Raw genomic sequence first — 18,061 nt, 5'->3', positions numbered from 1 at the left:
CCACTCGGGGATGGATGGATGGATGGATGGATGGATGGATGGATGGATGGATGGATGGATNAAACCAGAGAATATGTCTGATCAGGAAAGGGTCAGGTCTGCTTATCTGGCTAACAACTGTTAGCTTTGTTAGCTCTGGCGTTAAAGGGGAGCTCACACTGCTGTCGCGGCTCTGAGTTCAGCAAATTAGACTTTTTCAAAGTAAAAAGTTGGTTTTGGACTTCAATTAAAACTTGCTGGACAATAGGGAGTTTGAAAGTTACTTGTTTTTTTTTTTTTTTTGGGCTCGACGTTTAAACCAGATTCGCCAACAGAAGATGCTCTCTACCAAACATTACTTTGGTCCTCCTTCTGTATGGATGGATGGATGGATGGATGGATGATCTAATTATGTTGACAAGTTGATGGACTAACTCCACTGTCTGGCATTGCCAGGAAGTTTTGCATGTAATTTTCATACGTGCTAAAAACAGATGCAAAAAAGCTCCTGCAATCATATTAGCCTAAAAAAATCTCTTTGCACCTTAAACAAAGATCTGTTCTGCAGATTGGAATGAGTGCCTGTATTTTAATACTTTCAAACCCTAGAGCATTTCTTATATGTAGCCATTATATAGATTTTTTGGGAACTTTTCTTGTACCGGGAGAAAATTAATTTCACTTAAAAAGACTAGTTCTTTGATTTTTGTTTTTCTGGAAAAAAAACTGTTCCTTTCATCATTCTGGTCTAAATCATGTAGAGGTGTATCCTTTATCAACAACAGCATATTTAACTTTTAAAAAGTGCAAAATAACTGCATTGGAAAAGAATTTGAGCTTTGTTTATAATCTGATTATTTGATTGTTTCTAATTGTTTTCCTATAAAAGAAGTTAGATACACCACATTTTGAAAATGCATCATTTTCTCTGCTAACACTGTAGGGAAACGACCCAAACAAACTAACAAACAACACACTCTCATGTTTACAATTCTGTTAACCCTGAAAATGACCTGCAGTGAAGAGAGGAGACAGTTTATTTACTGGAGTCAGTCAGTTAAAGAAAACCATGCTAAGGAAAGAAACGCAATATGAAGGAGTTCTGAATGTATACTGCTGCAAAGTTTACAAAGTGATGATTTACACAAATAAACATGAAATTCCTATCTGTACTACTGACCTGAGAGTTGGAGCTCTTGACATGGACAGGCTGCAAGTCAACATGGAGGCAGACTACAAAGGAGGGCCTTTCCTCAGAGCTGCCCTGCAGTTTAGACGTGACGGCCAGAGTGGAAGTACATCCCATGGGCTCCAACAGGCTGAGGCTCTGCTGCTTTCCCAGCAAGGTGTATACGCTGAACTGACTCAGGCTGATGGTCCATGGGAAGGCGTCACCTGTCAGACACCAAAACAAGGCAAAGGTTTAAACATTAAAATCAACCAAAAAAGCAGTTTGTACTTCATAATCTAGCAAAATCATTATTTATTTAGTGGGATCAAAATCTCAATCTATCATTTAATTACTTTAGCGGTGGAAGATCTTTAGGTGAACGTTAAATAAAGGGAAATTAACAAAGCCCAACAGTTCAGCAGTTATAATTATCATCAAGCTTTCAGTCACTCCATACACTGCAAAATGTTTTAAGCTAAATAAGTAATTTTTTCTTAAAATAAGCACATGTTTTTCTGTAATTGAAGAGGTAAGTGAGACATTTTGCCAATGGAACAAGACTATTTACATTTAAAATAAGAAAAAACAATTGCATTGTGTTATTTCAAGTGCATGTTATCTAATTATCTTATTTTAAAATAAATATACTAATTTAATTGGCAAATCATCTTAATTACCAACCCAAATTAAGGGTTTAGTTTAAACTGCAAAAAAAGAATATTTTTCTTTAAATAACTGTATTTCCTATTGCTTTGAGCAGCTAAGTAAGAGCACTGGAAAAAATCAAAATCTAAATAAGTAATTTCTTTCTTAAAATAGGTGCATTTCTTCTTGGATTGAGGAGGTAAAAGAGACATTTTGCCAAAGGAACAAGACAATTTACATCTAAAATAAGAAAACACAATTGCATTGTCTTATTTCACGTGCATTTTATATAATTATCTTATTTTAAGAGTAAAAATACTCTTTCCATTGCAAAACTATCTCATTTACCTACTCAAATTACGGGTAAATACACTTAATTTAATACATGTTTTACTTATTCGTAGATCATTTTCCAGTGAGAATCTGCCAAAAGAATACATTTATTTGCATTTACAGTGAGAGAAAAAAAAAACAAACCTATTATCTTATTTCAAGGGCATAATATCTAATGATCTTATTCTGAGGACAAAGATACTCATTCCATTGGTAGATTATCCTACTTACACACTGGAAAAACGATCTAGAAATAAGTAAAAAGTTCTTAAATGAACTATATTTACCCTTAATTTGAGTAGGAAAATGAGATGATTTGCCAATGGAAAATTAGATATTCAGATAAAATGCACTTGAAGTAAGACAATGGAATTGTGTTTTCTTATTACAAGTGTAAATTGTCTTGTTCAATTGGCAAAATGTCTCTTTTACCTCCTCAATTCAAGAACAAATTCACAATTTTAAGAAAAAATTACTTATCTAGATTTCGATTTTTTCCAGTGCATGTTTAAATTATGGGGAAAATGTATTTTAAGATACATTTTATTTATTTTAGATCAGTGCATGTGGTGTATCTGTAACTGCTTAAAAATTACGCAGCAAAAAGTAAACAAAAATAAGTTCTGATTTCTAGAAATTGTTTTTTGTACTTAATTTGAGTAGATATGTAAAATGATCTACCTATAGTATAAGATAAGGTTTTAACATACTTTTGCTTGTTTTGAGTGAAAAATGTATAAATTTTCTTATGAAGGTGAAGCTTTTGTGAGAAGGACCTCTGTTATGAGAAATATTCTGATTACTTTTAATATACTTTTAATTTTGGTACATTAAAAGGTTACAAGAGCTGGATTTCACAGACATAACTGATTAAGTAGGTCTGTTTGTTCTAACACCTATAAGGCAACTAGCTCACCTATTTTTTTTTCTTTAATCCTGACATTTTAATATTTTCAGGGCCAAAGTTGATGGCATGGAAAGGTTGGGGAGAAAAGAAGGCCATCTTTGTTCTTTCCTCCTCCAAAGAGTAAACACAGATCAACTGTCTGAGTGTTGCTTCTGCCGACTCTCCCAGGTGTGCACGCCACATGTGCCAGATCTATCTCTCAAAGCCGCTCTCCTTAAGTTTGTTTGTCTTTTGTCACGGTAAATGAGTAGCAGTGGGTCAAAGGTTTCCTCAGTGTTGAAAAAGCCATAATGATGATGAAGTCCCATTATACAGCCTGTAACTTATTACGTTATTATTCAATCTAAATATCAATAAAAGGAATCCTTGACTTTTCCAGGCTAATTGAGGTCTAGTTTTATGATTCCATCTTTTTTGCACTTCTCACCATCATTATTCCTCATTCAAACTTTCAAATTAATCTTCTTGACATCAGGTCATCCGAGGGTCTCACAATGTGCCTGGGAATGTTTTCTGTCTAATTCCACCATCCACTCAGCTTTAGATGTGATTAGATTAAGGCTGAAAACAAACCTTCCTCCAAGATGGGCTTTGAGACGACGAAGGGAAGCTCCTGCAGAGGCTCCATATATTTGTGCCCAGCACTGAGGACGCTGATCTGGGGCAAACAGACAACCAGAGTCCCGGGCATAGAGGCCTGGTTGTGGTACCAGCTGCGGACAGTGCCGGGAATGTCGCCGCAGACGATGGTGCTCGGAGACGGGAGGCTGTCGTTTGGCAGGAATACGCAGCATGACTGTAAATCCAACTGGAATAGAGAGAATACAAAGAAAATTAAGTTACACTGCAAAAAACTGACATCAAAGCACATTTCTTTGAAATTTGTATATTTTTTATTGATTTGAGCAGGTTGCCAATAATTAATTTAAAAGTAGAAAAAAAAGTATTGTAGTTCATAATCTAAATATCTTATTTTAGTTAAACATCTTATTAATAATAAACAATCTAGAAATAAGTCAATGCTTCTTAAATTAAGTCTATTTATTCTTAATTTGACCATGTTAAGATGATTTGGCACTGGATTAAAATAAGTTAATTAGATAATATGCTCTTGAAATAAGACAATGCAATTGTTTTCTCTTATTTTAAGTTTAAATTGTGTTATTCCATTGGCAAAGTGTCACACATACCTCCTCAATTCAAGAACAAATGCACTTATTTTAAGAAAAAATGACTTTTCCAATGAATAAACTGTGCTTTCATGGCTCCTCATGTAAGGACTTCTATTAGATGAAGAAACACTTAATGACAAAAATCAGAATCCTCAAAAAGTAAATAGACTAATAAATGTTTAAGAATGTAGGAATACTTTAGTGATACATGTAATAGTATAATAGTAGATTTTGTGGTTTTTAATCTGCAGATTTATTTGTTTCTTTGCCACAGAGAGAATAAAGTAAAAATGGAAAAAAAAGTGAACGTTTAATGCCTCCAAGGAGACTAGATACTTTTATGAACTTTAATTAACTTTATCCCTAAAGACAGATTCCACTGTCGCCATATTTTTATTGGCCAACAAAAAGCTAATTCAAATAGATTTCAGGTCAGCAATCACAGTTCTGAGAATGTGAAGGCAGTTTTTAACCTTTTGAGAACCAGAGGAAGTTTTCCATTTTCCAGCGGCTCGACTGATTCAAAAGAATATTTCATATGAATGACGTGTATATGGAGCCCAGAGGGGTTTGCAGGCGCTGAAAGATTGCAGCGCTTTCATGTTCTGTATCCGACTGTAGTATAAAGAAAAACTCCAGTCTTCAATAACATGATGCGAGGTCTAAATATTTTATATGAGAACATATGTAACATGTGTTGAGCTTCTACAGACAGAAACAGGAAACTTTAGTCAAACATCCTCAGAAACTGTGAAGCTGAGTATGAACAAGTCACAGGTGATAAAGCTCCAATTATTAGAGCTGGAAAAATAGAGAGAACAGGATGAGGAGTCAGAGACGGCTGTGGAAGTCTCATGAAGGTCATTAGAATTAATAAAGTGCTGCTATATCTTATACGTTTGAAGCAGAATGTGGCTAGTTTCAGAGCTAAGCAAACATATGACACAGACGAATGGTAAATTACATAATACATCTTTCTATTGCAAGTCTTTTTTATTGTGAAAAATATTTCAAAATATTACACATTTATACACTTTTTTTTTCTTTAAGTAGGAGATAACAACACAAACGATAACCCACACACAACAAAAAATAACACCACCACCGCCACCCTTACACAAACACATAACCCACCCTAGGACTTCCTGATCCATTACACTGCTGAGGCAATAAGATATTATGGGTAAACAAAACACATCTTAACAAAATCAATTAATGTTTTGGAGAAGGGGATACCAAATCTACTCGAATGTTCCAGTCTGTTAGATAACACATACCGTATCCTTTCTAGGTGCAAAATTCGGATCATTACGTCTAGCCACATTTTAACAGTAGGGGTCTCACTTTTCTTTCGAAATATTAAGAGCAGTTTCTTAGCTGTAATTAACATGTATGATAGCAATTTTTGTTGGGGTACTGGGAGTGAATTAAACTTATCTGACAAGCCTAGCACCGCCAAAATTAGATCTGGCCTCCAGCGTATCTGATGTTAAATAAATATGAGGGCATTACCCCAATTTTAGCCTCATTACACTGGCTCCCTGTACATTTTAGGATTCATTTTAAAGTTCCTTTATTTGTTTTTAAGTCTCTCCATGGTTTTGCTTCATCTTATCTTTCTGAGTTGCTGCACCTTCATTTACTCTCCCGTTTACTCAGTTTAGCCGATCAGCTGCTTCTTGAGGTACCAAAAACTAAATGGAAGCTTAGGGGCGATCATGTTTTCTCTGCAGCAGCTCCAAAATTGTGAAACGACCATCTATTTCAAATTTAGTTGTCTACTTCTTTTTCTTATTTTTAAATAACTCTTAAAAAGTCATCTCTTTACCTTGGCTTTCTAAACTGTATGAGATGTTGATTTTAATCTGTGATATATTATTTAAGATTACCTTTTTTTAATTTAATTATAGAGTTTATAGTTCTGTTTTTAATTTATTCTTTTAAGCTCTATGTTTTTTTTTTAGTCTGTGTAATGGCATTACGTTGTTTCACTGTACAGCACTTTGGTCCTTTGAGAAATTTTGAAGTGCTTTATAAATAACGTTGAATTGGATTGATTTAAATATCTGGACCCAGAATGGTAAAATCTTAGGGCAAAGACAGTAACTGTGCAGTAGAGAGGCTTCATACATTTATTACGCAATGGGGAGACTTCTGGGAAATAATACATCTTTCTTACATGGCTTTGCTTAAATTGCATAAAATGATGGCTGAATAAACCTGTCACATTTTGTCACATATGCATCAAGCGTAACATTCTGCACTGCCTACTGCTCATTCAGCATCCACAGATCCTGTGAGACAACTATAAGATATTTGGTTTAAAATAGATGTTCATGCAAGAAAAACATTAAAAGAACTACTTTGATTGTAGAAATTGAGAGAAAAAGAGAGAGAAAAGGAAATTTCAGTGGTTTTAAATTACCATTTTGTAAATAAGTGGGATCTTAATAGCGATAATTGGCTCCTTTCAAATGTTTTAAAGGAGAAGTTCGGTTTTTTACACTTTAAGCCCATTTTCTGTAGTGTCCAGGATGAAATCGAATGATCGACACCAAAATTTTGACAATTGGTCCTGTCTCTGCTTTTTGGCTCATTTAGAATCAACCCCTGGCTGCTTCAGAATGGCTAGCATAGAGCATGTCCGATAATGTCCTTAAAACAACCTTAAACGTTCTTTTTTTTAAATATGCTACTCACCGGGTCGTCAGCGCTGTTCAATGACGTTCCAAAAAAAGTTTCGTGAAGAAAAAACGTTCCTGTAGTGTTTTATTTAGCATTTTGTAAATCCCATTGAGTTCTGTAGGAATAGTCAATATTCCGCTGCCACCGGAAACGGAAATGGGGCCTGTTTACACAGTTGTAGTCTTTTCGCTTCACTCTGTGTACTCCGACGTCGAGGTGCTAACGTCTCTGTTAAACACTTTAAAAAACTCTGAAAATGGAATACGAAAGGTGGATTCTTGATTCTCGACGTCGGAGTACACAGAGTGAAGCGAAAAGACTACAACTGTGTAAACAGGCCCCATTTCCGTTTCCGGTGGCAGCGGAATATTGACTATTCCTACAGAACTCAATGGGATTTACAAAATGCTAAATAAAACACTACAGGAACGTTTTTTCTTCACGAAACTTTTTTTGGAGCGTCATTGAACAGCTCTGACGACCCGGTGAGTAGCATATTTAAAAAAAAGAACGTTTAAGGTTGTTTTAAGGACATTATCGGACATGCTCTATGGAAGCCATTCTGAAGCAGCCAGGGGTGGATTCTAAATGAGCCAAAAAGCAGAGACAGGACCAATTGTCAAACTTTTGGTGTCGATCATTCGATTTCATCCTGGACACTACAGAAAATGGGCTTAAAGTGTAAAAAACCGAACTTCTCCTTTAATAGCTCTGCAACAGGCAACAGTCCATGTTTGTTTAAAAGGATGTTTAACCACTGCTCAGGGATTTTGAAAGCTTTTAAATAAATTTTTACCCAAATGATCTCATACTCTCATAGGTCGTGTCTAAGGGGTGAACTTCCTTGCTACCCTTGTATTGTTGGTTGACAGGGTTAGACTGCTACCAGCCATCGTCTGTATCATCGCACATCACTCCCAAAATTCTGCTGGCTTTATTCACTAAATGGGATTTAATTAGAGTTTAAAAAGGTCAAATGATTTGTGTTTTTGATGTATTTCAATGCGTCATTTGTCACTGAGAAAATCGGTTTGCTAGCAATAAATGTAAACTTCAAAATATAACTTCTTTTTTTTTTCTAGAAACCAGTTAAACTTTGTAAACTAGTAACTTGCTCAACTGTACAACTGCTGAAGTTCCTGAAGGACTAAATTAACCAAAAACAAAATGGAGTAACAGTGTGGGCTATGCTTTAGAAGAAATGGTGAAGCACTGGGTTCCTTAATGCTGCCCCCTGCTGGATTGGAGGTGTAGTACACTGCTTTCCCTGATGTCCCAACATATCATTCAGCTAATTAAAAAAAAAAACATTTCAGCAACTGTTCAGAGCAGTGGAAACATAAAGAACACAAACCAATTGGGACTCTGAACAAAAAAAAATCTGGGAAAAAAAAAAATAAAAGAGATTAGTCTGTGTAATAATTTCTGCCTACAAGTACTGACATGACACCACATCTACATTTAAGTGTCAGTGCAATTTCTAAACACAGCAGCAGTTAGTAACAAACAGCTTAGTTTGAAATCTAATATCTAAGGTACTAAAACGGTCAAATGTGCAGCCAGTAATTGTGTTAACAAGTCAGTTAAAAAAAGACAATTTCTTACCAATTCAAGGACAATGGAAATATATTGTCTGCTGCTATATGCCTTTGACAATAGAGCCATTTTAACTAGAGTAAAAGGAAAAATTAATAATGAAATAAAAAAGAAAGATTGAGCAGAAAAAAAGACTGAAAGACATAATCGTAGTAAGGAAAATATATGACATAACTTTAACCTCTGATGTGTTCGGGGTTAGCGGGGAATAAAAACAGCGGCAAAAAAATGACAGAGTTGGACACGACTCAGGCACGACAAATAATAAATACTGAACAGAGGAGTGCAGCTGTTTGGAAGTTAAAGTGTAATTTACATTACAAAAAAAAGGAAGGTGTTTTCAACATATCATTTTTGTTTTCAAAGGGGGTAGATGGTATGAACCATGTTTGGAGTACCATGACGATATGGATTCAGGTTTAACTGGCCTGGATTCCAGATTAGCAGGTGTGCTTAAAGGGTATCTTTGTAACTCTCCAATTTTAGACGGGAAAAGAAAAGTCCAAGAAACATGATTTTTCATTCCTTTTAACCAATGACATCATGTCCTGTTAAAGTGAAACAAAATCTTTTAACATAACAAATGGAGTCAACTGTCAGCTGTCTGGGACGTGTACCTCAGTTTCCAACAGAGTTTAATGAGCAAATTCATTCAGGGAAAAAAAAGAAAAAAGAAACCTTGAATGACAATATGACCGCGTTTCTTAATTTGTACTCTGGGACAGGGTGTATCTTGCACCACATTTCATTAATACACATGTGGAAAAAATAACCGCCTTTTCCATTTTGACAAACAAATCTTGGTTTAAAAATTGACTAAAGTAATCAACCCCTCACAAGGCTGCACATGCTTTATTTTAACTGTAACAACATGCTCAAATGACATGCATACTCATTAACAAGACTATACACAGACATACATCATGTCTGCTTGCATGCTCAAATTATGTTCATGCAAAACTGAACACACACACACACAGTCCCAGATCCTATATCCTCCTAAAAAAAAAAAAAGTCATTTCATTAAAAAGAGAGCCCGTTATGGAATAATATGGTTGACAAAAAAAAACAGGAGGATAGAATGTAAACCCTCTTGGCCACAGGCTAATACACCTGAATCCCATTCCTGGCACCTGCAGCAGCTATGACTCTAGGAAAGAGACCTGAGCTGCTAGTAAAGTGCAACAAGCTGTTTGCGATAATTTTCCATATTAGTGTCTCTCCAACACATACGAAACATATGATGTGTGAACATATGAAACAGGCCTTTGCATTTATTGACCTTTACTCAGTTTCCTACAATTTATTAAGGCCAAGCGAGTTTATTTAGATAACATCATACACAAAGCAACCTTAAGGGCTTCTCAAGATATCAAAGGGAACCGGAAAGAAAATAAGCAATGAAGAACACACATATTGAAGCATTTCATAAAAAGAACATATGTTAAAATGTGAATAAAACAGCTTTAGTCAGATTCTATGAGTGAAAGCTACTGTAAACAGAAAGGGTTTTACTGCTGATTAAAAGGAACCAAAGTTTTCTGCACATCTTATGGTTTTAAGGAGTTTGTTCCAGAGGAGAACGGGACAGAAAATAACAGCTACCTCATCTTGCTTAATTCTGCAGCTAAGAACACAGAGTAAGTCAGTCTCATACTTGACAGAAACTCTGAATCTATTTAGGTCAAAGACCAATTTATGGTCCACTAATAAAAGCAGCACCATTGAGTGTTTTCTTTAGTTTATTGACTGACATCCCAGTAAGTTATCTGGTCACCTCTGCTTTCATGAGATTTAGGGACAAATCTCCTGCTGTTAAACATCCAAGTCAGCTTACCCTTACAGTATATCTACTGTCCACAGGATCTAATCCAGTCTGGATTCTGCAACAGGAAATCCTTACCTAAAGCAGTAAATTCAATGTCCTCAAGCAAAGTCAAAGTAAAGCCTTTAAACATGCCTTAACCTTAAACGTACAGCTTCAAATTGAAATGAAAATTTAAATAGCTTTAAGAGGCTAAACTGTTTTTGTTTTTTTTGTTAGTTTTCTTTTTTCTCATCTGGTCTTAGATAATAAAAGTTCAAAATCAGCATTTCTTTGTTTTTGGGAAGTTTTTCTCAGTTTTTCTTAGTTACCATTTTGAACTGTAAATGCTCAGAATAATGCTCTAACCTTCATCCCTAACTTTCTACTCTTCTACCTAGAATTGTTGTTTCTCTTTGAGTATATGATGTATACTATGTGGTGTGTGGTGCAGGTACCACATGCACATCATTTGCCATTTATCTTTTCACACTATGTTAAACTGCAAATAGCAGGACGACTAAGGAAATCCAATTGACAACATTTTTTCATTCAATCTGAGCTCCTTAAAAGACACTGAGTCACAAAAGTGCTTTGCAGTAAGAGAAATGAATAATTGTTAAAAGAGACCTTGTAAACTAGAGGTGATGTTGCACAGGAAATTATTTAAAGCATTTATGCAATTCAAATAAATTTACCTATAGCCATATTTTTAAGTACTTCAGGGTCTTTGTCTCATATTTTAAGATTAAAATAGTTTTGACAAACCTCAACATTTTGTAAACATCTTTAAGAGGATAGAGAGATTTGTGTTTTGTACACTTGTAAAAGAAAATTGACAGTATTAGAATTGGGGGGAAAAAAACAATAAAATTATAACTTTAATCTTGTTTTATTATGACTTTATTCTCGTAATATTACAATGTTCTTATATTACAACTTTTTAGTAATATCACGACTTTATAATGTCTTTATTCTCATAATTACTTTAACCAGATAATTCTACTACTTTATGCTAATAATATTACAAACTGTCAAAAAAAAAAAAACTTTCTTTAGTCTGGCCCTAATACTCCGTCGTACTTTATACCCTCAGGAGACGAGATGAACAAAAGAGAACCTTTGAACTCCGCCTGTCAGATTAGAGGATTTACAAATATAGGAGTGATTTCAGGGATTCATTTGGGGGAATAAAAATGTTTTTTACGGTGGCCCAGAGGTGTCACCACTAATACAAAAGCCGCAACACGGCTTTTGTATTTGTGCTGCGGCTTTTGTATTTGTGTTGCGGCTCTTGTATTTGTGTTGGGGCTCTTGTAATTGTGTTGCGGCTTTTGTAATTGTGTTGCGGCTTTTGTATTTGTGTTGCGGCTCTTGTATTTGTGTTGCGGCTTTTGTATTTGTGTTGCGGCTCTTGTATTTGTGTTGCGGCTCTTGTTTTTGTGTTGCGGCTCTTGTATTTGTGTTGCGGCTCTTGTATTTGTGTTGCAGCTTTTGTAATTGTGCTGCGGCTTTTGTAATTGTGTTGCGGCCCTTGTATTTGTGTTGCGGCTCTTGTATTAGTGGTGACATCTCTGGGCCACCGTAGTTTTTGACCTTAAAGTACAGATTCTATGAAAAAAATCACCTCAGCAAAAAGAAATACATTAATAAAAGAAATGGATCAAACATATAAATTCTATTTGAATTCTATTCTTAGTATATGAATTAAATACATCAATTAAAGTATACAAAAAGAGATGCTTGAATTAAAGTTTTTGTTATAAAAAAAAATAACACAGACTTTTAGATTACAACTTAGCTGTGATAATTTATCCCAATGGAGAGGAATTTGATATTGTTATTTTATTTTATATATATATACAAAACAGAGGTCAAGTTTTTGTGTGTATACCTGCTGCTGAGAGAGCAGCACACATATTTAACCAGCAAAACGAGGTAATTCTGGCAAGTTGATGACAAAGTCCTGGTGTGATTTATTAATTTATTTTTTCTTCCTATTTTTGGACCGGGGTTAGCTTTAGGGCGATGGTTTGAATTTACTTTAAGTTAATTTTAGGGTTGGTTAATGGGTAAGTTTAGGGTCAGGCCATTGAAATGAATAGAAGTCAATGCTAATTCTTTATATAGATGCTAAAACAACATCTTTATATAGATGCATCTTTATATAGATGCTAAACAACATGAACACGTGTGTGTGTGTGGGAGCGAGAAAGGGTAGTCAAAACAGGGTTTCACCGACTTAACACCAACAATATTGATTTACAGCAGGGGTCTGTAACCTGCAGCTATAGGTTGGTGTTTGTGATTGGTCTTTATTTTGGCTAAGATTGATAAAGAACAAAGATATGTTTTTAGATATAGGTGTAAAAAAGGTTTTAGCAGTTGTTGTTTTTTCACAGAAAGTTTGTGTTTAACTTGTTTAACAGAATTATAACAAAAACAATCAGTAATATATTTTTAGATCTATTGTTCCTCTCATGTTCAAAACTTAGTATCAATCGACTATTTGCAAATATTGTTGTTTTTTTTTATTTCAAAAGATAGAAATTAACTTAGGTTTCTTTAAATATTAAAGAGGACATTAGGAGTTGTCTGCTTCCCAAATGTCATTAGCTAATTTACGGCTATAAAAGGATTTTCGGAGCTGCACCGAGGGCAAAAATGGATCCTTGGGTATTAGAGGTTGGAGATTCCATATGTATAGTAAACATTCTAAATCAAGTTCAGCATCTCTTATAAGAGAAAAGCAGAGTTAGTGTAGTTGGTTGCCATTAGGGATAATCTTTATGCCATTTCCAACATGCTAACAACACATCCAATGTCACATGACTTTTAAACACTTTATAATCCTTGCAGCCTTCCTGATATAAGCTCAAGTCGAATCCTAATACATTTTTCATTTGCCAATTAAACAAAACATACCTAAGGTGGATGTATCAAACAGCTCTTTAAATTAACAGAAAAGCTCAGGTAAAAGAAAAAAACTACTACCTAACAAGCAAAATAAGAAGCAGCAATAAAGCAGTAAGTTACAAATAGTTTCCTTCAAGCAGCTTTTTAGAGCTGTTGTGCTTCATTTGATCCAAATGAAAGACACCTTGGAGTCAGATGTGAAAACGGCTAACTTTAAACACCTGTCAAAACAGAGATGAGCTTAGGAATATCAACAAAGGCCTTTAGCTGTGTAGGCATTGCATCCACATGGATCCAGCATAAAACTGAACCAGATCGCAGGCAGGAAAGATTTCAAAACACTGATTGTTTCTAAGGAGACATGGAAACCTCCATCCGAACCTGGATGCGCCTCTTTGCTGTGGCTGTTAACCTGAATTATCTCCCCTTTCCCCTTGTTTATTCTCCACTGTTCTGGTGTTTCTGTGTGGGTGGAACCTCTTTCACACAGAAGAGTGTTGCTGTTTTTCTTATTTGTTTTTTTGAAGCACAGTCTGATGGAGGGTAAATGCAGTTACACGATTGGTAGAAAAAAAAACTTCCATCAAGAAATTTGAATTTTCAAGGTAGAAAAAAGATCTAATGGTCTTTTTTTTTTATTTTTAATTAAGATTTGGACCTCAGTTTAAGCTGTTCTAGCAGTGCAGATGTACGCCGTCATCATCCAACTTAAGCAGTCCCATACGTGTGACATTTTTTCTGTGGCGCTGTGGATATATCCGCTGTTAGGTCGATTGTTTTCACATCTCAGCAGGGAAGAGAAACTTGGATGGCCCGGCTCTGCGCAGACCTTAGCAGCTCGTGAACCCCGTAGGTCAAGATCACTTCTCTGTTCAGACACTAACTCGTAAAACACACATTTTCTCTCATTTGCTCTACACACAATGAGCGAGTCAGAACACACAGGAAATCACCAGGAGATAGAAGAGAGGAAATTAGAAACACCCTCCAACATCCCTAGTGAAAACATTTGCAACTCTTGAGCCCAAAAACCTCGGTGGAGGGATCAGCAGCGAACGGAAAACACATCCCTTTGTTTTACAAACCTGATATCTCTCCAGATGTAATCTTCCTGTTCATGCACCAGACAGGACACTGTGTTTCCGAAGTAGATGGTCGGATGAACGGAAGGTTCACAAACCAGCCCCCCCCCCAACTCAACCCACCCACTGGTGACCTTACGCTCCCTTTTTTTCCATTTCTTTCTGGTTCGTCCAAAAGCACATTTGGAATTGGGGGTATAGAGTAAACAGTGTATTGCTGTAATTTATCGTGATTAATGTGTGTACCTGAAGATGACACCACTCAGATGTGCTTTTGCGGGTAAGACTTGAACCCATAAAGTTGCGGTATGACCTCAGGAATCAGCAGAGCGATCTTACTTTCTATGAGACAAACATTTAAGCATGATGCTCCCTGACAACAGATAAGCTCCATCTCACCCACATGTCACCACAAGCAATAAGCTCGTGGCCTGGCACGGCAGCTCAACCAGGCAGCCAGCCATCCCTGTGGCCCCGCATTCCTCCCTTCTAACACTGCTTACAGAAGCTGACAAGCTCTGGAGGTCTCCCTGGCCGAGGTGGAAATCTGCAAAAATAAACGCTTTAGGTGACATGAAGGCTTTGTTTGTTTCTGCTGGCCCGGCTGTTTGTGTTAGCGCGGTGGGTTAATTGCAACTTTGATCGCTGCGTTTATTGATCCAACAGTGGCCTTAGGAGTGCGGCAGGCCAGGCCCACCTCGCCTACTCCCAAACAACCCCCCCCCTGCTTTACACCCCAGCTTGGTGAGCCAATACAGATGGGGTCTAATGGGGTGACCACACCAAACAAAGGATGAGAATGCACATGAAATGGGTGGTCACGACTGAAAAACTCTGAGGCAAAATCTGGTGTTCAGCTGAGCGGAACCAGGAATTTATAAGATGGAATCTCTTAGCTGGGAACGGGAGACTGTTAACTGGGAATAGAGTTGGAAGGGCTGGAAGAATGTGGAACTGACGAGGCAGAGTTGAGCTTTCACATCCAAAGCCAGCTGAACTAACGCTTAACGAGATACATATAAATAACCTATAAGTCTGCAGTGGTGGTATAATCAGACAGTTGTGCATTGCACTCACTGGAGAGACTAAAGGTGGCTAAGATTATGTTACACAGTTTGTATCACAGGCCAAATCGGATCAAATGTGATGGACTGCAGATGAGAAAAGGTTTATGGGCTAACTCTGGCAGATTTTCACCACTACTGATTTATGCGCTGTGACTGAATAAAAACGACCAAACGAGGCTGATCTGAACTCCGACTGATCATTTTAACCCATGGCTGGCATGGCATCCTCTTCTGTCCAAAACATGAAGGCCAAAGTGATGTCATCATTTAACTACATCCACAGCTTTAGAAGAAACTTTCATGAAAAGAGAGTATACACTACTGACTGATTATATTAAACTGATTTATAACATTTTTATATTTATACTGTTTTAATTTTGCATCTCTCAGCTTTAGGAAGACAGGAAAACTGACAACACCAGCAGCACTATCAACGCAAAGATCAGCTCAGTACAAAAAAATGGATACTTTCACACAAACCATTATATCAGAGGACTCCATGTCAGTCAGGAAGAGCTCAAACTCTGCTCTTTTATTTATATATATATATATATATATATATATATATATATATATACACACACACATAGAGAATCTATTGCCTAAGATGACTTGCAGCCAAAAACATGACAGAGTGACTGACTTCTGGCATCTAAATCATTCCAAACAACCATAGCAGCATATTAAGGTCTTTGTTTTATTTCCTGAATGTAATGTCACCCATCTGTCACCTTCTGACACCCAAGGAAGCACAACACTGCTTTATAATTCATGTATGAATAGAGACATTTTGCTTTTTCTCTTTTTTTTTCTTTGATAAGAAAAATACTATTCTTCTGTAAAAAAAAAAAAAAAGAGGAAGAAAAACAGTCGTTTTACAAGCAGAGGTTTTCCAAAAACAGTTGTGAAGCTGACAAACCAGACTGTACTTCAGGAAGTTTAGGTCCTTCTGCGTCTGCAGCAAGATACTGCAGTCGATTACTTCTGCCATCATTTGTTGAGGCTAGAGCATCACAGCAAATGACCTAAAGAAGCTCAAAAAGCTGTTAGAGATGACAGGTAAAGGAGGCCATTACAGAAGATCCTCACTGCCTGGAGCTAACAAAACCTACAACTCATTAAATAAAAAAAAAAAAAACAACCCTATGAGTTACAGCAGCATTTAGTTTCCTTTGGATCAATAAAGTATTTTCAAATGAAATTGAAAAATGAGGTACAATTGAAAAAGTCTGATTTACATCAAATATCACACCCCTGATAAGGACTATTCAAGAGGTTTAGACAACAGCGCTGGCCTATTAATCGTTAAAGGGAGTATTGATGATTTAACAGCCTGTCTCATGTACACACAATAATATTTTATATTTACTACCTTTTAACACTTTTTTCAGTATAAAGGTAACTCATTAAAATCTTTATACATAACTCCAAACTTCTAATGTTATCAGTATTCTTGTTTCGGTTTAGACAACTTTTATTGTCATTTTGTATAAAAACGAAAATTGTACAGCTTTTCATGAGATTTCCATTTTTTTAAGAGCAGCAGTGATCAAATATAAACTGAGTGGGGGGAAAAAAACACGGTGCAAAAAAAAAAAACGCATTGTTATGGAAGTTCAGAGCATTAAATATATATATATATGGTGCAATTCTGCAGTGTTTTGGTTTGGTGATGTCAGTTTGATGCAGATTCTGTGACATCATTTAGAGTTTTCTCAACAGTTCAGCTGTTTGATGGCGATGGGGAAGAAGCTCTTTCAGAATCTGCTGGACCTGCATCGAATGCTTCAAAGCGTCTTCCCAGAGGGCAGCAGGGAGAACAGTCCATGGTGGGAATGTGAGGGGTCATTGATGATGTTATGGGCTCGGGACACGCAGCTCTGGGATGAAATGTCTTTAATGGAGGGAAGAGGAGCTCTGATGATGATGATGTTTAGAGTTTGGTGCCTCCAGTTTTTGACAAGACATGTATAATCATTCATCACTTCATCTACAGTTGCGTTTTCAGAGTTCAACCCACTCTGCTGTGGTGCTTGAGACACGAAATGCGAGTTAAGAAAGAGCATTACTCATGACCCAGCAGCTGATTTTTCCCTTAGTTTCCTGTACTTTTTAATAGACACAGCAGTAGGTTTGTGATGTCAGTCTCTCCCATGACCAGAGATTAATTCTCCTCTGCATGACTCCACTGCACAGAGCTTTTATGAGGGTATAAGTCTGCATGTTGCAGGATGACTCTGAAGTTATCCAGTGTGTACGGATGCTTTCTGTTTGTATGGACAGATCTTTTGAGGCTTACAGTAAGCCATGTTTACATCCAAATGTCACGCAAAATTTGAGCAAATATTTAAAATTAGATGTAATTTCATACGTTTGAGCAAATCAACCTAGTGAGATAAAGCTTAATCTTGTAATCCGTTGATGTAGCAAATAGCTGTAATACAGTAAAAGTAGAGTTAGTAAGTTAGCAGATCAAAGATCAGAAATGGACCAAGGCTATAAAGTCGTAGGGAAGCGGCTGCTCCAACGGTTGCATTTCCGAATTCTCCCGAGTGGTGCACGACTTTACACGGGTGAATAAAGTGAATGTGATTGGTCGATTATCAAGGGGGCGGGATTGTTGTGGCGGAAGGTTGGCAAGCACGTTAGATTGTGGCCAGTTTATTGGAATCATCTTGCTAACCAGTTAGCAACTTAATGCTAG

General features: G+C 36.5%; 1 protein-coding gene across 1 annotated transcript in view; it reads right to left on the bottom strand.

Moving 5' to 3' along the window:
- LOC107100003 (vacuolar protein sorting-associated protein 13B-like) overlaps nucleotides 1–18,061 on the bottom strand; it is a gene marked incomplete at both ends in the record, with an annotated part of 299,591 nt that overhangs the window by 181,346 nt on the left and 100,184 nt on the right. Inside the window, 2 exons of the mRNA XM_015398349.1 lie at nucleotides 1,160–1,374; nucleotides 3,609–3,843. Of these exons, the coding sequence (XP_015253835.1) occupies nucleotides 1,160–1,374; nucleotides 3,609–3,843 (450 nt within the window). The remainder of the gene's footprint in view (nucleotides 1–1,159; nucleotides 1,375–3,608; nucleotides 3,844–18,061) is intronic.

The sequence above is a fragment of the Cyprinodon variegatus genome, unplaced genomic scaffold, assembly GCF_000732505.1.
Source record: "Cyprinodon variegatus isolate N-32 unplaced genomic scaffold, C_variegatus-1.0 Scaffold929, whole genome shotgun sequence".
Taxonomy (NCBI): Eukaryota; Metazoa; Chordata; class Actinopteri; order Cyprinodontiformes; family Cyprinodontidae; genus Cyprinodon; species Cyprinodon variegatus.
Note: the sequence above shows the minus strand (reverse complement) of the source record. Positions and strands in the feature narration are given on the sequence as shown.